The sequence below is a fragment of the Callionymus lyra genome, chromosome 8, assembly GCF_982586985.1.
Source record: "Callionymus lyra chromosome 8, fCalLyr1.hap1.1, whole genome shotgun sequence".
In the NCBI taxonomy this organism is placed as follows: domain Eukaryota; kingdom Metazoa; phylum Chordata; class Actinopteri; order Syngnathiformes; family Callionymidae; genus Callionymus; species Callionymus lyra.
The window spans coordinates 18,118,325-18,140,796 of record NC_141825.1 but is presented as its reverse complement, the minus strand read 5'-3'; the positions used below and the strand labels follow the sequence as shown (position 1 = coordinate 18,140,796).

General features: G+C 38.5%; 2 protein-coding genes, 1 long non-coding RNA gene and 1 pseudogene across 4 annotated transcripts; 2 read left to right on the top strand and 2 right to left on the bottom strand.

The window, feature by feature from the left end:
• Positions 1-870: 870 nt before the first annotated feature.
• Positions 871-7,562, bottom strand: LOC148073887 (uncharacterized). The gene is made up of 5 exons (XR_015712107.1): positions 7,538-7,562; positions 6,236-6,307; positions 3,363-3,457; positions 3,023-3,164; positions 871-2,284 (listed from the first exon to the last, which is right to left on the bottom strand). It is a non-coding gene; the product is annotated as an uncharacterized LOC148073887 (long non-coding RNA).
• Positions 7,563-8,001: 439 nt separating this feature from the next.
• LOC148073886 (DNA damage-binding protein 2-like) lies at positions 8,002-11,903 on the top strand (annotated as a pseudogene). The gene is made up of 6 exons (XR_015712115.1): positions 8,002-8,808; positions 9,090-9,189; positions 9,721-9,898; positions 9,969-10,114; positions 10,554-10,647; positions 11,664-11,903. The product of XR_015712115.1 is annotated as a DNA damage-binding protein 2-like (transcript).
• A 53-nt stretch (positions 11,904-11,956) lies between these two features.
• LOC148073885 (protein FAM180B) lies at positions 11,957-12,983 on the bottom strand. The gene is made up of 3 exons (XM_087797891.1): positions 12,525-12,983; positions 12,408-12,469; positions 11,957-12,334 (listed from the first exon to the last, which is right to left on the bottom strand). Exons 1-3 carry the CDS (start codon positions 12,595-12,597, stop codon positions 11,981-11,983), a joined length of 489 nt encoding a protein of 162 aa, XP_087654017.1. The 5' UTR covers positions 12,598-12,983; the 3' UTR covers positions 11,957-11,980.
• Positions 12,984-15,307: 2,324 nt separating this feature from the next.
• LOC148073884 (zinc-binding protein A33-like) lies at positions 15,308-19,496 on the top strand. The gene is made up of 6 exons (XM_087797330.1): positions 15,308-15,691; positions 16,733-16,828; positions 16,919-17,149; positions 17,809-17,831; positions 18,341-18,459; positions 18,539-19,496. Exons 1-6 carry the CDS (start codon positions 15,308-15,310, stop codon positions 19,084-19,086), a joined length of 1,401 nt encoding a protein of 466 aa, XP_087653456.1. The 3' UTR covers positions 19,087-19,496.
• The last annotated feature ends 2,976 nt before the right edge of the window (positions 19,497-22,472 follow it).

Genomic DNA, 22,472 nt, shown 5'->3' with positions numbered 1-22,472 from the left:
AACGACTCATCACTAATCTTTTACAAATAATCAAATTATTATTATTCTAAAAATACCCCTTTTTTCAGTATCATTTACATGTAACAAAGTTAAAACCTCAGCAACGGACTCACCTGTTAGCACGACATCATGTCCATGAGCTCCTGAACTCACCTGCACAGGTGTTACTAATCCAGCGCATCACACAGGTGCGAACAATTAAATTATCATATTCTTTTGGCAAATTCTATCTCAGATATTTTTTGAGACACTTTTAGAAAACCATTCGTATGAAGCAACTTTTTTTAGAGAATAGAAATTAAAGAAATAACATGAATGCATGAAACGTAATGATTTGTAAGTAATCTCATTTCTTTTCTGTCCAACGAAACATTTGTGATTTGTTAAATAATATATTAATAGTCATCTTGATTGAAACCAGTTCACTCAACAACAAAAAATTTGCTGAGTGAACGTAATAAAATGATGCAAAGGATTTCCACCTACATAAATTGTATTATCCACACCAATAACATTATGTTGAGTGAGCGACAGGTAAATATGTCAAGTCAACATAATTTGTTTTTGTTACATCACTTAATTAACACGGCTCAGGCAGACTAGATTTAAATGGGTAAATCCAACTAGTCAACATAATATTATCTGGGCAGTTCGACTTGTTTGATACATGATGATGTTACTTGATTTAATACAGTAATTATAACAAATAATTATTAATTAAATACTACTTCTACTTTATACTTTCCACTACTGTACCGTGTGTCAAGTTTGGAAAAAAACTGAAAACAAACAGTTGTGTCATGTCTTTTGAAAAACAGATTACAGACAGAAGGCACTCTTTTTGGTCAGGCATATTTTAACTTTTAAACATTTCTTTTGAACACACATCAAGACCAACAATGTTATACATACATACATACATATATAATAATAAAGTTGTACCTTACCTTATATACACGTATATACACACATGTATACATACATGTATATGTATGTATATATGTATAAACACACGCACAGGACACTTCTAATGAAAACAAACCTTCTTAATTTGCATCTGTAAAAGATACATCTCAAAACCGATACGGTATATTATCAAACAAAGATGGCAGATGAGAAACGTGTGAGTTTGCATTGTTTGATTTTTCTTGGAAAGTCTCTTACTATCCAGTTCCATGAAGATCTTCTGGAACGCCTCCAAATTGTACCTGAGGTCCGGAGGGTAGCTGAGGTTAATTCAATTCAATTTTATTTAAAGTGTCTTATCATAACAAAATTATCTCAAGACACTATACAGTTGAAATAAGACTACAGTTGATTAAGGAAAAATAGATCCCAGCAATTCAACAAAGAGCAAGAAACAAAACACTGTACAGTGAGCTGTACAGTGAGCAATGGGGAGGAAAAACTTCCTTTTAGAAGGCAGAAACCTCGAGCGGAACCAGACTCATTGTTGACGGCCTGCCGCTTTGACCGGCTGGGAGGAAGGATGGGGGGGTAGACAGATGGATAAGGAGAGGAGTGAGGGAGGATATAGTGAGAGAAAAGAGGAGAGTGTAGGAGGGTCCATGGGGGTGCTGGAGAGAACTCGGGATCTGATGACGTGGTGAAGATCCTGGATCAGCAGCAGCTCTGGAGGTGGATCCCTGGATCAGCAGCAGCTCTGGAAGTGGATCCCTGGGGCTCCGGGAGAGAAATAAAAAGGTGTGGGTTTGGGACAAATGTATACAATACACAGGTATACCAGGCGCAGGCACGGAGGCAGAGGGACAGCCAGAAGAACCAGTCAGGGGATAGGGCCCCGGGGCCAGGCCGGGCCACGGAAGACCCCCAAGAGCGTCAGGCTGCCACCAAGTCCATAGCAGGGGACCGAGTCAAGGAGATAGGGATCCACCACAGCAGCGGCGGCGGCGGAGCCCCCCCCCCCCAATACCCTGCGGACACGGCCAGTAGCCGGGTCGAGTGCCACCGCATGAGCCCGGTGGAGCAATGGCCAGGCACCGGCTCAGGTCCCCCGGGTCACAGGGGGGCCACGGTTGTGCGGGCAGGGCGGGGGTAATGGGGCTGCAGCCGTCCGGGAACGGCCCCCCAAGAGCGTATATGAGAGCGAACAACATTACCACTGCATGTGGTACATTTCCCAGGTTGTTAGAACTTGCACACCCTCCAGAATGACTCCAACGTCTTCCGTGTCTTCATCTGGCTCTGCACCTTCTTTGCGAATGACAAAGATCCCAAACGTTGTTGCCAACAGGCCTGCTTCAGTGGTGTCAACATCCCAATCCTTCAAAGAAGAAATGAGGGTGAGGTGTTGAACCAAGATGTATAATACCAGCCCCATTATTCAAGTTCAAGTTGTCTGTATTGTCAAATATACATGCATGACAAACACACAGCATAAATGAAATTGTTTTCTTCTATATTATTCATGCAGAAGAGAAATTGTTTCTAGAAGAGTTGTCACAAGAACCGATACTACTGGTACCGGTTCGATACCAACACTGAAAAAAGTAGCCAAGTACCAGAAATGTCTCGTATCGACTACTGAAATTCTGGTATCAAGACACCCCTTGTTTCTATGATGTGAAGGATTCTATAATGACATTCATTACAATAAGAAAATGGGAATAAACGAATACCTACCATGTACTCTCGTTCAGGTACACACACATTGCTTTCATGATGCGCTCTCTCCTGACATCAAGGCGATCAGTCTATACTGTATATGGAGGTCAGACAAAAAAGACCAGGTTTTCTTATTCAAATAAGGGAAGATCTCAAACTTTATACAAGTTTTGAGTGAAAGCTTTTTTTCAAAACCTGTGTCAATATTTATAATCAATGAGATTAAACTAGCCACAGGTGAATCGCTTTAATGTCCAAATATTCCTAAATAATTGTATTAAACCATGTGTATCTTACATTCATAACCTTACACCCTCTTCATCTCTTTGCCACAATTCATTCTAAAACATGAAGTTAAAAACATTGAAATAAAGTTTACATTTTTTCCATATCATACCTGGGTGATTGGAATCATGATCCTCCTGTGCTCCACCTTTCCGGTCAAACGCTTTCATTAGGTTTGAAGACTGGGCATCCAATTTGAAGAAGAACTTAGGCTGCAAACTGGAGGTTCTTATTCTCTTAAATTCAGCAGTTAACTTTACAAGGGGAACACAAAAGCAAGTGCAATTATAATAGAATCAAAATGAACGACTAGCTTCAACGTTCCTTTGTCCTGGATCTCTGAAACGGAAGTCAAGTTGGTAAATTCATTACCAAACTGCATCCATGAACTGTAATCTGAAGTGGAGGTTGACCCCACACTGGCTCTTTATCTGATGAATAACCTCACTAACACTCTCTGGAATCCCATCTTGCATAGTGAGTCTCTGGGAATCGTTTTCCCCAAGGATAATTCTGAGCTTCACTGGAGCAGCCATTACACAGCAATCTGAATAAAAAACACAAAAATGTAATTAATATAGAAACACACACATTTTATACTTACAGATGTTTTAATGAAGATTTCTGTAAAAAAGTAAAAAGGGTGATGTCAAAAAATCTTACACATTTCAGAAATCTTACCTCATACATGTATGTATCTTTTTAATGTCACCATTCTGACAGATCCAATCAAGTAGTCTGCCAAAGGGTAGTCATCTGCTAGGTCACCAAATGCTATCAGATCTACATCTTTTGTTGAACATGTTGTGAGCACAAAAGCTCTGTGATGCTCACTGTACCACCCACATAGTCTCTTAACCATGAAAAACAAACTTTCATGGATAACAAAAATGTGACAAATTCTTCCAAAGTCAGGAAGTCCACTAGTAGAACCATAAGCTACAATCATGCCATTTCTTTGTTGTGCTTTTAGTTGACACAGATTTAGTTATGTGTGCCTGTTGAGTACCAGGACATTTTTGTTCAATGTTCTCAACCATTTCTTTATTTAAAACATTAACTGGTACTGTTGAGACATTTGTCATCGCAAGAATAGGCTTTTCAAAAGAAGATGCCCTCATATGGTAAGACATCATGAGCTGATGCTTGGAAGCAAGTGAGAGGGGCACATTCTTGAAGCAGTTTGAGTGTCGAATAACATGTTAAAAAAAACTATGCTTAGCTTCAAATCGCATTGTCCAGAACCCAACCAGAGGACCAAACTTCCTGATGAGTTCAGGGTAGTGCTCCAAGTAATGATGTTTGGGTAGAAGCCGCACATTTGGAAAGATTTCTTGGAAAATTTTGCGGTGCTCTGAAATCTTGCACTGAAGATAAGAAATTGACTCTTCTGTGTGTGTTGGAGCTCAAGATGCCCAATAATGAATTGGAGAAATCTTATCATTGCCCAATTCTCATGGGCATTCCCACCAATTGTTCTTGAGAATGTGTGTGGGATCATATGAGGCCTGTTTGTCTTGTCCGACCACTTGTATGGAAAAGTTTGTATTAATCTGTTCAGAAGCTCAAGACTGAAATATTTTTTGAAAATAAGTAATGACAAACAATGTGCAAGCTACACAGGTACAATGCCCTCCATCACATCATGCATGACATCAGGTGGACAACCCGTAAGAACACTAAAGTGTTCTAGGTTTTGAGTGATTACACACTGTCTTTTCACTCCAAAACAGCTTGAGCTGTTCTGCCGTGCTGAATCCACATGGGAGTCATGAAGTTCTTTGGTCCTTAGGACAAATGAACCTGACCTCACATCGATTGTTTGGATCTCAGCTCGTGTTCCTGTGCAGAATCTACATATGTTTCCACCAGAAAAGCTTTCATTAAAGCCTATACTGCTATAGCTATACTGTGAGCACCAAGGTTGTCTGCCACAACAACTTGAATTGTGCCTTGAACACACTCACTGAGCAATGGAACAAACATTCCATCCTGTTCAAGGGTTTTAACATCTTGAAGAAGAGGACGCAAAACATGGTCATAGCCATACTTTTTAAAATCATTGGAATTGCACAAGATAGCCAAGTAAATAGAGGAAAGTGCTGAATGTGAGCCTGGAGGTAAATTACCCAGAGTCCAGTAGACCCCACAGAGCTTATGCTTTCTTCGTGAAGTACCCAGAGGATTGCATATCTCAAAATCATCAATGTACAAAGTTAACAAGATTCTCAAGTGACCATCTGAAAGAAATACATTTTCTTTGAAGTGAAAGCCATCCTGAAATGACTTGTAAGTTTGCCTTTCTCCAGATAGGCAACTCTGGAATGCTCTGTGGTTTACAACAACTTTATCCACAACAACTTTTCTGTTGAACAGCTGTTGCAAGCTTTTCAGTAAAGGCACATACTGAAAGCTCTTATTTTCAATGAGCATGTACTCAACAGGTTCTATGACATTAAACTGTTCTTTGTAAAACTTATTTCGGAGATATGATGTGCTCAAAGACCCACCCTTCTTTGTAGCTTTTAGGAGGGGATGAGATTTGTAGAAGGCCGAGGCTACTTATTTTATTACTGACTTGTGAGGAATGGAACCATGTTTTTGAAATACTGATTCAATTACATTTACAGAGAGAGGGAATGTGGCTGAACTTAACAAATAATGCAGCTCCTCTAGAAACTCGTCCATTTTTGTGCCTGGGACATGTGAAAAATGTTCTAGTTTGAGTAAAGCTTTGATATCCACATCAATACTTTGAGATGCACTGTCCAATGCAGAGTCATCTGGGTTCAGTGCCACCTCTTCTGCATAGTCGTCTGATTCTTGTAAAATTTTGGTTGTTGTCAACAAACATGTTTTAAAATCATTTAATGTATGAGGGCTATGTCTCCTATTCTTGTGAGAGTGAAAAGTTGCATAGACATTCGTTTGAAAAGTACAGTCCCCAAACACAGGTAATAGTTTCGTGACTCTTTAAATTAATGCCAATATGCATGAAAAAGTCCTTCTCAGTAGTAAGATTCATACAATTGCACAAAAGACAACGGAATGTTCTTAAATTCAGGGGCTCCTGACAAGTTTGCTTTGGGTGAACTCTACTTAAATGTATATGTAAAGCATTTAGTGTTTTAAAATTACATGGGCAGTTCAGATACGGGCATGAATAACGTTGTCTATGGCGGTGCTGTAGCCTTAAATGTTTATATAGATCGTATCTACCAGAAAAAGAAAGACTGCACTCCTTGCACCTCCACATAGCTACTGGACAACCATTAGGTGTAAAAATATATTTTCTAATCTTGAACCAAGCAGATGACTCCCTTACCGGCACTTGTGTTGCGATGTTTCTGAATGTTGAAACTGAAGATGATCTTGACACTGGTTTCTGTGAGAAATTCTGAAAGAAATAGATACAATATCAATAAAAGAGCCAAAATGAGTTAAGAAATCACTAAGGTATTTGCAAAAAGATGAGTTTTGCTGGATCTAACATATCAAGTTAAAATATATCTTTATATAACAAAAGATAATAGAACAAAAGTTTTATAGTAATCAATTATTTTTGAGTACAAGTTTATTTACTTACAAAACACTTATTTAAAACCAATTAGAGGACATGACGAAATATTTAATGAACCAAAAGCTTTACAAAAACATTGTAAGAGCATAATGAAAGTTAAGTTAAATTCATGAACAACTTCTATTGTAAGACGTGAAGAATATCATATTATTTAACAAATAGTACAATATGCAAGACGTAACATTATAATTCTTCTTAAAATTAAACACGAAGAAATACATTTGCTCAACAAACAATGTTTATTTATAAATAATGAATAACGCTCCTTATTTTTTCATATTTATTGTGAATTAATTGATGTCTTAACATGTTTTCTGATAACATTTATATAAAAATGAAGGGGTTTTTTTTTACTTTTAATCTTAGGGATTTAAAACGAGATATTCAATCTAATCTATCCAGGATACATGAGATAATTTCAGATCAATAGAAGGAACAGAGTTTCCTAGCACAACTCATTGTCACAAAAATGTTTTTTTGTATCAAAATATAATAAAAAAGTGTTTGGAAATCGAGGCACTTGTGTAAAACTTTCGCCAAACACTATAATTAAACATTTTTCGTTAGATGAAAACAATGACAATACTGTCATTGAATGCTGTTGAGCAGTGCTGCGTTATGCATGGTAAAGAAATATCATGAAAATGTACTGTTGACACTTAACTCATGGAAGTTACTTGAGGGGACGTTCGTATACGCAGCTTGAACATACAACGGATTACACACATTTAATGCCCAGGAACAAGGACACACTTCTCACTTCTTGTAGACCATGTATTGTCTTTTATAATCGATATAACCTCAACCATGTGTATTTTAATTTAGTAGTTAAAGTCGCGTTGTATTCCTGAGAAGCTAACTTGTGAGCACTTCGCCGTTAGCTTCGAACGGCGGTAACGTTAAAGGTGTTAATACATTTATATAAAACATTGAGCCACGATCAAATACACCAACATGCTGAAGAGGAGATTAACTGTTGGTAAAACACTTTTCACAGTAACCGTTTTCTGTTAATAAATGACGAAAATGGTGGAGGACTACACTTACCTGTTGAATACACGAGGATCCTTCTCAAAATGATTCATTTCTTCGCAGGATACGAGTAAACGCTCGTCACTGCCCCCTACAGGTTTGGGGCGGCGGTGATTTGGCAACGTTAACTCTGGAACTGGAATTATGTTGGATGAACATAAAATAGAATAGTAAAGTTTGATTGGTTATATTTTATGTTAAACCAACAAGATTTGAAAGTGTTCGGGCACATTACCTGATTTAATATGGTAGAATCTACATGTTAGACTGACGTTAATGTAACATACACCTATGTTGGTTTTTTTGAGTGTAGAATGTAAAGACATGATGAATTATTTATCTGTGGAAAAACCTGCTGTAAGACCCCACAGTGATCGAGTCTCAACATAAGTTTACCTGTGGTCCTCTAAAGTTAGATGAATAATAACGTGACAGTCTTCAGTGGAACGACCCATGTCAGGGGGAAATAAAGATTCATGCATGTGGATGGAGGTCCAGATGTTTTTCATTTTATTATTATTATTATTTGTTTTTAATAAATTGGAATCGTGTATTTTATTAAATCAATAAATGTACTTGTACATTATTTCAGTTAATTTACTTTTTTTTCAGCCATTACATGGAATTTTGAAACATTTATTTACAATCACTTTCTACTTTCTGTCTTGTATTAACTTATTTTCTGTCCCCCTAATTTATTTATTACTGGTTCACCCAAGCATTGACTGTCAAAGCTTTTTTATTATTTTTATTTTTATTATTCAGGTTTAAAATGGAGGGAAACGCAGATGAGATGAAAGAGTCGGTCGCAGTAGTAGCTTATGTGATAAAAAATGATCCCAGACAAAAACAAAACAACATTTTATAATTTCTTTAGTTTTATGCATTTTTTTCATCTTTTTTTTTTGTTGCTCTACACTTGTTTCTTCTCCTTACTTTTTATCTTTCTTACGAGGTCCTGTTGTGTCTCTCAGTGTCTGCAGGAGCCTTTTGTTCGATCTCTGTGGTCGTATCACTTCTGCGGATCCATCAGCCCCTTCGACCGCAGGATCACCTGCCTGGAGTGGCACCTGGGGTGAGTTTGTCGATCGTATTGGCGTTCCAGCGGATGCTGACCGACGTGCTGTGACCGGTGCTCAGATGGGTGCTGGAGACTCCATTACAGGCATGAAGTTTAACACGTTAAACCCCGGTCAGCTTTTCGTCTCCTCTATGGGCGGCACAACTTCCCTCCAAGATTTCAATGGGAACACTATAACAGTGTTTTGCTACACAGACACACTCAAGTAAGACTTTTTAAATGACAAGAAGCTCAGTCAAAACATCAGTCAAACATCAGTCAAACATCAGTCAAACATCAGTCAAACATCAGTCAAACATCAGTCAAAACATCAGTCAAACATCAGTCAAACATCAGTCAAACATCAGTCAAACATCAGTCAAACATCATCATCGTTTGGTGAGGAGAGAGAAGACTGATGTTTGACTTATGGATTAAATAAACCGTTGACTCGCGTTGTTGCAATCAAACTGAGCTTTAAAAGGACATTTTATTTTAATTTTGCAGCCTCTGGTACTGCTGCGTGGACGTGTCCGTCAGTCGGCAGATGCTCGTGACTGGAGACAATATGGGGGAGCTCTCGCTTCTGGGTTTGGATGGACAGAAGGTGAAAAAAAATGCATAATTTATAAGCTTTTAATTGTATTTCTTTGGAAGTTATGGTAACATTACAAAGAGATTGTTGTATTTTAAATGTCACAAGTGAGTAAGAAACAAGACAATAAAAGGTTATTAGCAAATATACTGAACATCTTAATATAAAACTAAGAGAAATAGCCTATTATAAAAGGTATAGACAAGAAATAAAGGAAATATTTCTTTTTTACGATTACATTTTTTCAGGGGAGTTAAAAGGGTTCGTCAAGCTGATTGAAAGAGGAAACAAAACCCAAAGAAAATGTCAACATGCCATGACATTTTATCACAAGGCTAAATACAATATAACTGTGTATACATACTATACCAAATATTATAAAAGGGATTGTTTTTAATCAATGAAAAATAAATGCTTATAAAAAGGGCAAACAAAAGGAAGGAAAAAAAACTAAAAAAAAAATTGCTAAAGGGCAATCTGGTAAATATTTTCATGATGTTGTTTTACTTTCCTAATTGCCATTTGTGTTTGTTTTCTCTGTAGATTTTTAGTGGAAAATTGCATAAAGCCAAAGTGACTCATGCAGAGTTCAACACCCGCTGTGATTGGCTGCTGGCAACGGCTTCCGTTGATCACACGGTGAAACTCTGGGACCTCAGAAACCTCAAGGATAAGACGAGTTTCCTCCACGAGTTGCCTCACGACAAGGCCGTGAACTCAGGTGAACCTCCAACTGTGTAACTGATATAAAGGAGATTTCATTCTTACCTTGTTTTTTCTTTTCGTCTCAGCATATTTCAACCCTTCAGACTGTTCCAAACTCCTCACGACCGACCAGTACGACCAGATCCGAGTGTACTCTTCGTCCGACTGGTCCAAGCCTCAGCACATCATCCGGCACCCGCACAGACAGTTTCAGCATCTCACTCCTATCAAGGTCGGTGACCAGATCCAGACGCATTAAGTCCAGATTTAAGATTAAGATGAAAAAATGGTGATTAAACAAAAAAAAAAGGAAATTACGAACAAAAACATGCAATTATTACATCAAATATTATCTATGTTAATGATTCTGTTTTTAAAACTTTTGGACAAAAAATGTTTTTGTAAGGTCGTGTATCAACCCCACATCAAATTATTATTATTATTATATCACATGCGTAGTTTCTTCATCCCGACACTAGATGGTAGTGTTTCCGCTTCAGTATTTAATAGTCAAAGAAGAAGCGAATGTAACGTTTAATGTTTGAAAACATAGTAACAATAAATGTAAAGATAATGTGACATTTTTATCAAAAAGTTGACAGTGATATTGATAATAAATGTACACATATTTTTATGATGTAAAGTCTGACTGTATATTTCGGTCTCTTCAGGCGACGTGGCATCCTGTGTACGACCTGATCGTCGCCGGCTGTAAGTCTGTGAGTGAACATTTGAGGTCACACTCGACCCAGGACTTCCACCCTCGTATTTCTGTCTGCAGTTCCGCTTATGACCGTTTTTTCCTAATATTTGTATTTATTGAGAGAAATCTATTATTAAAAAAAATGTTTTTAAAATGATCTATCCAATATGAGACTTAAAATTAAAACTGTAGTTTTGTTAAGATATTTATAATATGTTTATTTGTAGCCTTCTAGAGCAACATCTTTTTGGGTGTGTTGTAGTATTGTAGTTCATAAGATATATTAGAAAACAATGATATATTATAATACATACATGTAAGTCTTTTGAAACTGTGGACACATTTCAAAATTGCAGTTAATATAAAGTAAAATATTTTAGATAAGTAAATATTAAGTTCTTACAAATATGTGTATATATATATATATATATATATATATATATATATATATATATTTATACTGTGCACTTTTGTTGGGGGTAGGAAGAATTTTCATGGTACGTAAGATTCACAATCTTGAATTAATACTTGAGAATACTCTGAATCACTGCATGAAAAGAATAGAATTTCACCTTCAAACAGAATTTATGTCTGAATCCTTAACTTAATTATTAACTTGTATTTTAGATACGGCTCAGAATTCCCAGCATGTCGAAATAACAAGAAAATGGCAAACGAAAGAACCTGATTTCATTGACCTTATTAATATCCAATATGTCTAATATTATTAGTCGTATCTCGCTGACACCAACTGTAACAAGAGCTTCAACTGTTGCAGTGCATTATGGCTGTATGAGTCACAGAATTGCAGTTTAACATCTGGCGTATAAAGTGGGTACGTTTTTTAACTTTATCCATTTTAACCCTTGCGTTATGTCAGGGTCAAGGTGACCCGGTGCCCGAAAATAAATGTTTTTCTGGTATCCCTGTTGGTGGAGGTCATTCACCTTGACCAAAAGACAACACAATGGATACCACGAACACGTTTGTTTTCGGGCACCGGGTCACCTTGACCCCGAGATATCACAAGGGTTGAATCAAGCTAGGATATTAATGAGACGATGTTTTTGGCCCGCAGGTTCGACCGCCTTGGTTTGGAGCAGAGACAAGTCGTTGATGGAAAGCGAGTCGTCAAAGCAGGAGGAGACTTTGGAGGGTCCTCGGGGTCAAACCAGGGGTCGACAGACGACCAACAGAAAAGGAGCCACAAACACAAAACCGAAGAAAAAACTGGCCTCACTCGAGGAGACTGAAGTCAAGGTCAAGACCAAGTGCCCGACCAGGATCACAAAGAAAAGATGAAAGCGTCTCTCAGCTTGGATTTGCACAGACTTTTATAATAGATGTTATTTTGAATAAAGTTTATATTCAAAAAGTTTCATCGACCTTTTGAATTCATTTGACGGGATTGATCCGGAGATAATTCCCACGTAGTTCACGGACGGTGACGTTGACCAGCTGCAGGAGGACCTCAGCCCAGACGTGCTGCTCCTCGGCGCCCTCTTGGTGCCGGGCCTGGTAGGCCGAGTACACCGAGCTGAGCACGAGGCCCTGAAACTGATCCCGGGTCAGCGGGCGACCCTCCGACTCTTTCAGCGTGTTCACCATCCGCATGGTGGAGCCGGGATCTCTGGGAATGTTGTCGTTGATCTGCGCCAGCAGAGCTCGACCCGGTCGCGTGGACGCCATCTCCTCGTCCAGCAGGACGATGTTGTCGTCCCGGTTCAGTCCGATCCCGCCCAACAGAAACTGCGAGATAAAAAAGATGAACTTTGCATGAGCCGTGACTAAGATTTATCTTCTGAAGCTGAAGAAAAAATACCTCAAACATCAGGTTTTCATTTAAATCTGTGGAGCCGGGAGGATTCTGACCAGCAGACACGTCTGAAGAGCAGAGTGTAGAAACTATCAAGAAGATAAAGCTGAAATTCAAACTCACCCTGCAGAGGCTGCCTGGACCAGAGAGTCACAGCCACCAGCAGGTAGATCAGCAGCTGGGATTTGACTCTCATTCTGCCTGAAGTCTCTCTCTCTGGATCCACTCCTCAGGTGCGAGTCAGACTGAATACCTCAGTGTCTCTCTCGCGTGGAAAACTGGAAGTCAAACCAGCTGCAGTGCAGAATCATTGGATCGTTGCTGTTGTCACACCAGAGCCAGAAAGTTTTTGTCTTCAGGCTTCAGCAAAAGCTTCAGAATAAATGTCAAGTGGAGACAAAATTATTTTTTAAAAGGTTTGTTCAACATTTACTACTTCACACACTTGCAGCATATTATTATAACATTATTATCCACTTGTGTTAACATTCAAGTTCAACTAATGTGTTGATTCAAGTGTTTCTTAAATAGATCTTTGTTTCTATTGCATCATCAGTATGTGTCTGTTTGTACAAAACTCTCTTTTCATTGAATTATTTACATTAGGAAATTATCATAAGCCCCGCCCACTGAAAACACTTTTCTGAAGATGAAATCTTGTTTATCATAACCACACCCACTCTGTTGTGATTGGTCAAGCATCGAGGTTTGTCACCATGTGTCATCAAACCCAGAAGTCGCCACCTCCAAGGGACTCGTTGTATAAACAAAGCAGGGTGTGATTACAGCTGGCTGGAGGGGGAGTGAAGCCATTATTTTGTCTATAATATAAATTATAAGGGACTCCGCTCTCGTAACCTCTCGTTCGCCTAGATTTCAGAGGCGAGTAAGTAATAAGTGTAAAACATGGGCATGATAAGGAAATTACTGCATCTTGGAGAGAAAGACTTCAACATTTGAAACATGTGAGTCAAGAGAGTTGAGTTTTCACATTAGTTGCCCTTTAAGACAAAATTATGGGTTTTTATGTAAAAACATTATTTAGATATTATTTAGAAAAATAGCTGAAATGAGGGACAATCCCTGAGTAAGTAAGGTTTGCCTTAAGTGACTGATAAAAAAGGCCTGAAACTTCTTAAATACAAATGACAAAGATGACAATGAAAGGATGATACAAAAATTAATTTGAAAAACTCAATAACCAAAAAATATTATGAAGGCATTTCATTCAAATTAGACCAATTTGAATTGTCAGTGGAGTTAATTAATAGGAGGGTTTAAGGGGGTCTTGTCCCCTTTACAATTAATACAATTCTGAATATCACCTTTACTTATTATCTAATACATATGGTTTAAATGTCTTAAAATTTGAATTTTCATGGGGTCTTCTGCCTCTTTGCGCTATCTTTCCAATCATGCATCTGTGGTTTCCCCTCCCACAGACCTTCAATGTCTTCATGCTTATTTTCAAGCTGTTTGTGAGTCTATAAGACAGGCCGACACACACACACACACACTAATATTTAAGTGAGGACATATTTAATAACACCAGGTGGAGTCAATGACTTTTCAGGTCACATCAGGTTGTGTCTGTAAAAATCTCTATTGGTGCAGAAACTAATCTGACCGGCAGATCTACACACACCTGACACATTAACTTAAGAACTGGCAGCTATTATGGTTGAGAAATAAAATATAATAGGTTTCCCTGTCTCTCACCCAAAGTAGCTGGGATCTCTTTTGAAGCATGAAGTAGAAAATTTTTTTCCTGTGGGTCTTTAACCTGCAAGAAAATACTTGTTTTCTTTGAGAAATTTTATAAAACTCAATCTCAATCGCATCTTTATCTCATTTCCATTTCTTCCGAAATGTCCACATTAGAAATAAAAAAAGTGTATTTTTTTTAGCAGTTGCCATCTTTAAAAAAGGTAAATGTCATTTGATATAATCAAAATACCAGTTGATAGAAAATGAGGACAGACATTAATTAGAAAAAACAAATCAAGTATTTTTGCATGAAGTAAAAATCATCACTTACAAACTTTCATATGTGCTTAAGCAGCAGTATCATCATTTTCAGAACTCAGATTAAAAATGATTTGAGGTTTCATCTTAACAGAAGAGCAGAGGCAAAGAAAATAAAGGAGAGAGTGTTATCTCATCACGAAACCTCAGCAGCTTAAGATGACAACGAGAAGTTCCCCTTAAAGATCAACTTATTTGAAAACCCATGTCGCCTCACATGTGTTTCAAATGTTGAAGTCTTCTTTTTCAAGATGCAGCAAGTCCCTCAATATGACCATGTTTTTAAGTTATTACTTTATAAAGTTCTCCCCCGTCTGACATCTCAGCGAACAAGAGCTGTAATCAGGCCCCGCTTTGTTTATACAAAGAGTCCCTCTGAGGTGGAGACTTCCGGGGTTGATGACGCGCGGTGACAAACCTCGACGCTTGACCAATCACAGAAGAGTGGGTGGGGTTATGGTAAACAAGATTTCATCTCCAGAAAAAAGAAGTGTTGGACTGTTTCTATCAACTGGAATAAAATCAAACATGTTATTACAGGACAATTATCTGTCTATGTACGAGAGGAATGTGAGGGGATTAAGTTGTGTTAAAGAGTTGGTGAAAGGGTTGGGTCGGAATTTCACCTCACAGGGATAATGTAAAAAAAGTATATATATTTGAATGTTAGATTGTGTTGATCCCTAAAGTTGTGTGGTTGTTGCAGACGTGTGTCAAAGAGGTCATGTGAGTATATAAAATCGTGAGCAGCAGCATTTCTGTCACTCGATGGTCTGAACCTGTCCTTCAAGTTCCTCAACATTTCCTGTCACTGAAGTTCCGCCCTGAGTCAGAAGCAAATGTTCCTGTAACTTCACATTTACAGGAAGGTTTTCCTCGCGATGGCATCGGATCTCATCGCCAGAGAAGAGGTGCAGTGTCCTCAGTGCACGGATATTTACATCTTCCCCGTCCGGCTTCAGTGCGGACACAACATCTGCAGGGTGTGCCTGAAGAACTTCTGGGACTCCAAGGAGAGCAGGGAATGTCCGGTGTGCGGGGTGTTGTCGGCGCCCTCCAGGCCGCCCATCAACCTTGCGCTGAAGATCGCCGCGGACCAGTTCAAAGTGCAGAACCACAGCCAGGACACCTGTCCGCTCCACAGGGAGAAGCTGAAGATCTTCTGTCAGAAGGACGAGGAGCCCATATGTCTGGTCTGCCAAACGACACGACAACACAAGGTCCACGACTGCAGCCCGCTGGAGGAGGCCGCCCGACAAAAGAGGGTGAGTATAGACCGTCCGACCTCTCAAGTTCAAAGTCTTCACTATGTTTTGTCGGCCTGCTTGACTGAACTGTCAACGATCCAGTTACATGAGTGAGATCACAGTCATGCCAGTGATTCTTATCTAATATAACCTTGTGATATGTAATATTGGCAACAAAAATGATGGTCTGTAATAGATATAAATATTCCGATTTTAACAAAATACAATATAACAACTAACAAATCTGGGAAAAACTAATACATTAATAAAGTCTGTCCATCCGTCCGTCTACATTCTTCGAACTAACCTCTCTGGTTTCAATGTAAGAATAGAAAAGATAGAAGACAAGAGATATAAGTCTACTTTTCAATGTAAAGTTAGCTAATTCCTAAAAAAAAGCATCGAATTATAATTTAAATATATGAACATTGTCTCAACGCTGAACAAAAGTGAGGTTTGTATTGTTTAAATTTTATTTTAGTCACATTTTTTTGAGAAGATTTCTCTGCTTTTAAGTGCCAAAATGGACTTGCAGTCAAATTTCGTAAATCGATCTCTTGATGCACAAGGAAAAAAAAAGCATAAAAGGTCATTACATCGTGAGAACTTAGAATCAGAGTAAATGCTTTAACTTTCCCCGCCTCCAACTGCATCCACCACACAATAAGACCTAACCCTATAACAAGCTCATAGAAGTACTGTGCGAAAGTGATGGTCTGTTAAGACTTGTAGGCCAATATTGCAACGGCAACCTTAGTAAAGTAGACCAAATTTTGATCCACACTTCTTGTTTTGAGGTGAATACTGAGTGCTACCATGACAGCTTTAAGCTTGGTCTCATGGTTGGCTTCCGCCAGTCTGAACCCCAATAATTCAATCCCTTGTATACCTCTGTAAACCTCTGTCGACAGCCAAAGCATCAAACAAAAGTGAGTGTAGGAACGTGCAGGTTGGCCACGTCAACTGAATTTAGAATCATTTAACTTTCTACAAGTAGACAAGGAAGGTGATAGCAGGGAAATTCTCTTCCGGACCTGACCGGCTGATTTGTTCTTCCAGACAGAAATTTCAGAGAAGTTGGACTCATTAAACAAGAAGCTTAAAGAAATGACCAAGACAAAGGAGGAGTGGGAGGTAACAAAGAAATACATTAAGGTAATTTCTCTCTTTTTTGTTTTACACACAGTTCCATGAGATAATTCAGCGTAAATCTTTCCATCTAACTCAATGTGGTTCATACTTTAGACCCAAGAGCAGCTGATCGAGGAGGAAATTAAAGAAGAGTTTAAAAAGCTGCACCAGTTCCTGGACGACCAGGAGAAGAATCACCTGAAGCAGCTTCAACAGGAGGAGGAAGTGAAAACGCAGGTGATGGGCAAGAAACTGGAAGACATCAAGAACCAGATCAAGAGCCTGAAGATCATCATCAGCGATACGGAAAAAGCACTTGCAGAAAAAGATTTACCGTTTTTGCTGGTATGTTAACTGGTCTCAACTAGTCTGTTGCTCTTGGTTTGTTAGCACCGGTTATGTTTTGTTTCTTTGGTGGAAATACCCTTTTCAGCTGCAGACCCTTAACCTTGATTCACCTGAAGTTCTTATCAATGAGACTTCAAATGAAACAACAGGACTTTGGTGCAATTTAACAAGAGTTATGTGTTGCTAATTGCTAATAACAAATAGATTTATCCACCAGTCCCACCAAGAAGAGTTTGCCAAAGTTGTGTTGGTCAATGCTTGAGACAAATTGAGACTTTGTTCTTGTTTAGACATTATTATAACGTTCAAGGTCAAGAGCCCAAGATTCTATTTCCAGCACTTTGCCCACTCTTATACACAAAAACAATATTTTATAGTAATAGTATCTCAAAGAACCGACTTAAAATAATACATTATGGCCATTGTCAAAAAAAAAAAAGTTATGATGTTCAGAGTAATTTGGGGTTTTTGGTTTGATTTGTCACATTTATTTGTTTTACAGTTTAAATTCAATCTCCAGAGGAATTGATAAATGTTATCTAATGTAATGTAATCTAATCCAAATACGACAGCTAGCGTCCCTTTGCTGTCGATTTAAAACACATTTTAAAGTGCAAGTGTAGAATTTCTTTGACTCTTCTTTTGTTTAACTTTAGGACTACAAGTCTACCAAGAAAGGGTAAGTAAGACCGTGGTGACGGTCAATAACTTTTCTTTCTTCATTGAAAGACATTACATTTTTTTGGCATTAAAGTTAAATCAACCTATAATCTATGTATTGATTCTGACAAATGAAGAGGTACATTATACGAGCACAAAGACTGGAATTAATTAAAGAGATAAGGTAGGAAATGTATGGTGCATCAGATAAGTGCATACATATCTTATTTACCAAACGTACTCTAACCTGGAATATTATACTTACATATCAACTTCCTTACTTTGACCCCAGATTTACTTTAATTGGAAGTCTGGAATTGGATATTTATAATCTTGGTTCCTTATTTAACCTTAATCACTTTGATGTTTATAGGTCACCAAATCAACATGAACTTTAATCCACTTTTTTTATTTTGAGAAAACCATCCAACGGGCCAGATTAAATGACTTGACGGGCCAGATTAAATGACTTGGCGGGCCAGATTTGGTTTGATTTCACAACACACTGACTGAACCTGTATCTTTCAGAGTCAAGAGCAACATCGCAGACCCCGAGTGCATCCGAGACATTCTCATCGACTCCGCCAAGAACCTTTCGTCCATAAAGTTTAGGATCTGGAAGAGCATGGTGGCGGTGGTCCGGAACGGTCAGTCAAAAGAACAGAAGTGTGGTGTGACCCCCGACAGCTTTGACGATGACTTGTATTGACTCTTTGTTTCTTTCAGTGCCGGTCACCCTGGACCCAAACACTGCTCATCCAAATCTCAGGTTCTCGGAGGAGCTGACCAGGGTTCAGTACGCCAGCAAACAGCAAGTACCGAACAACATGGAGCGCTGCATGGGCGGACTGTGCGTCCTGGGAGCTGCCGGCTACATTTCCGGTAAACACAGCTGGACTGTGGAAGTGGGTCAGGGCAAAGACTGGTACATAGGAGTCGTCAACGAGTCGATCAAGCGGAAAACCACAGAGTTCCCAAGTCCGGCAGAAGGGTTCTGGATCATCGGTCGACGCAACGACTCACTCTGGGCTCAGACATACCCCCCTACCAAGCTGGCCCTGAAGACGAGACCTAGCAGGATCACCATCCAGCTGGACTACGACAAGGGGAAAGTCGTTTTCACTAATGCGGACGATTCGACACAGATTCACCGATTTAAGGACAAATTCACAGAGCGGGTCTTTCCCTACTTCTCTCCCGGGTTATGTGAGCGGGACAAGATCTCTCACCCACTGATCATCTGCCCTCGTTCCGTGAGCGTGGAAGTGAACTAGATCGAACCACTCAGGAATCAGAGAGGTAATGAATCCTGACCGAAACCCGGAGCCGACACAACGATGGATAAATTGATTCTTGTCTATACAGACGCATAACTGGGTAACAAATGTAAAAAAATACCATAAAGGTCATTATAATTGATTTACGGTGTTCTTTAAATTAAAGTGTATGTGTTCTTGGTGTTTGTAATGGAAGAGAGAAACAAGATTGCATTGAAACTGTGTGTGTCAGCGTGTGATTGGTTGTCGGTCTCAGTGTACTAGTACAGATCATTCTTTTAAAATGACAATGAAGTAGTACTTAAGTAGTAATTATCCATAATTATTATGGTTCATATTTCAATAAAGTGTTTGTCAAATAAAACTAGAAAATGTGCATTTCCAAAAAACGTGAGTGTGAATGCTGACTCTGCTGAATCTGTAAACATCCCATAAAAGAATTGTAAATAGTAGTCGTGTGTTAATAAAAGTTGAGGTTTCTAGTAGATGAATGTACCTGAAGGTCAAAGTGGAGACATGAGTTGAAGAAATTTTCCCATTCATTGATAAAAATTTGAACGGTTCCAATCGGATACAATTTGTAGGAGGAGATGCAGCACAAAGTTCAGGTCAGAAGAAGTAAAATAATAAGACATAAAGAGAAACAGGATCTCAATACTGTAAATACTTATGAGCATTCACACAATCATAAACAATTTTAAAGTGAATGTATAGCTTGGGTGGATGTTTTTTAAAAGTTATAAAAGCAGTCAAAAAGTAAAATATAATGAACAGCGACATGACAGATAAACCACCAACACCATCATAGTCACCGACATTATCTTCATGGTAAGACTCTGACCACCACACTTTTTATGCAGAGGTGGATCAGAGAATGTGTTTTTAAATGAAGTACTGAAAGAGTTTCTCAAGTTACTAGAAAGGTAGTTTGTAAACAAATACACACGTGGCTCGTGAGAACCAAAAACAATTGCAACATTGCAGTTACACTAATATGACTCACGAGGGAGCCAGAAACAATATTTTACATTACATTTCATCGACATTTACGTCCGTTCCCTTTACTTTTTTAGCAAAACTCTGTGTTTATGATGTGATTCGAAGAGTGAACCATCAATGTCTCTGGATAACGCATGGATTTCCACCGGTCAGCTCACACGTTTACGATGCAGCAGGAGTAAAAAAAAAAATTTGCTCGTCTGTGGTGTGTAGTCCTGGTGTCCTTCAATGCCTTGATTTGGCTTTTGTGTTTTGCTGCTCACACTTTTTTATGCGTGTGCATCAAATCACACAAGTGTGCCTTGTGCTGCTTTACAGTGCATGCCTAGCATAACCTGACAGGGAACTGAACTTTCGAAAATAGATCCATTATCTGGTGGCCTCAGTTTTTTCTGGTGACTGTCCTAGATCCAGTGGAATGACACTCCACGCATAACATCATAGACCCAGAGTTATGCCTAAAAAGATCAAAGGAACCAAATTAGATGCTGAGGAAACCATGTTCTCTTGTGATCACTTCTCCAATGACCTGGATACAGCACCATGGAAGCAGTTGCAGTAGCAAATTAAAAGCTTTCACGCAACGCATACTTTGGTGAAGAGACCCATTATCCACACGAGTACCGAGATACTTGATCACACTTGCATGCATAAACGATGCATCAGTTTAGATATTTTCATGACAAAGTATCAACTTTGTTTTAAAATCATCTCAAAGCAGCTCTAAGCGATGTTTAAGTCTAGCGACGCCAGTGGACTAAAGTGGTAGTGTTTAGCCTGACAGGAGACCATTTCCCACGAAATCTTGCTAAACGTCGTAAAAGTTGCCATGTCCCGGTTTGCAGCAGTTGGACGAATTTTCTGTTTCAAGACATCCATTGATGAATGAAGGATGGATATCGATGAGGTAATGAATCAGGTTTCGGATAATGAAATATGATGTGTTATGACGGCTTTGTAAATAAAATAACTTTAACTTTGTTTTTCTACCGTAATTCGCCCCCCACCATAACCAGCGCGATATGTAGCACGTTCACACCATCCCCAAGAACTTTTACAGTGAAAATAAAAATCACACAAAACACCTCAAGTCACGGTATAAGAGTCATTCAACTATTTTTAAATATTAGAGTACCCAAAACTACCCAGAGCATCAGACCATCACAGTAAACTATCGTTTCTGTTTACATCCTTCAGAATCTACTGATTGATCGTGAGATGTAGTTTAAGATGTTTAAACTCCAGACATTAAATCAAAGTTGATACTCTGTCATGAAAATGTCTAAACTGATGCAGCAGTGATGACGTCACCTGATCGTTTATGCAAGTATGATCGTCTATGTATAAATCTATGTGCAAGTATGATTAATTAACTAGGTACTCGTTTGGTTTTGTCTGGTGGCACAGTAATGCTGAATATAAAAGGCTTCATATTTTATATTGAATTTAAAATGGAGCACCTCTTTGGGTGGCCAAGTGGGCATTTCTGGTCGTAAATGTAACCTTTTCTGCCTTTTGACACTCGCGCGGAAAGCAACAATTACTTTCCGGTTAAAGGTTTTCAAAATAACAGAACACGTAACAAAATAAAAGCATTCCATTTTTTTTTGCATTTACAAGTGTAGCAATGTTTTTTGCTTTTGCTCAGAAAGATGGGAGACATTTAGAAACATCCACTGTGTTCTCTGGCTTGTCAAATAGGATACATCATTATCGAATTGAAGCAGTTGGTGATGTGACCAGAAAGGATATTAAAAGGGAGATTATTGACAATTTTTTTGGGGGGAGAAAATATTTGAAAAAAGACATGAAGATACATCATTCAGAAACATGTAGAGAACCAGACTGAGGAGCAGAAAGAAGCAAATCAGGAAGAAAAAAGGCAGAATAATATCTGACGTACACTTACGTAACAATATATTTTCACACACAGAAAACACAAGATGTGTTTGTTATATAAAAAAGGTTAATATAACATATTCATAAATTCAGCCTTAACTTGGCAGATGAACACCTAGCTTTTCAGATTTAACCAACGACTAGCATCAGAATAAGGCTAATAAATGAGAATCACGGTTACAAATAAATAAAAAAACACTTTATCAGTGGAAAGATGTGCAACTTCCACGATATTTAGTATTAAGATAACACCCTCTTGAAAAACAGTTATTATCCTCTTTTGTTAGCATCAGTAATGTGGACGATGATAAACATTGCGGCAGGAAAAAATTCTCACATTTTTTTTCCTTCTTTGAAATGTTTCGCAATAATGGCTTTAAAATATACCCGATATTGGTATCAGCCAGAAGTTCTTATATTGGATCGGTTTGTCATCGTGAAGACTTGTGGAGGAAAAACTAACTCATTGTTCCTCGGATGCTTCA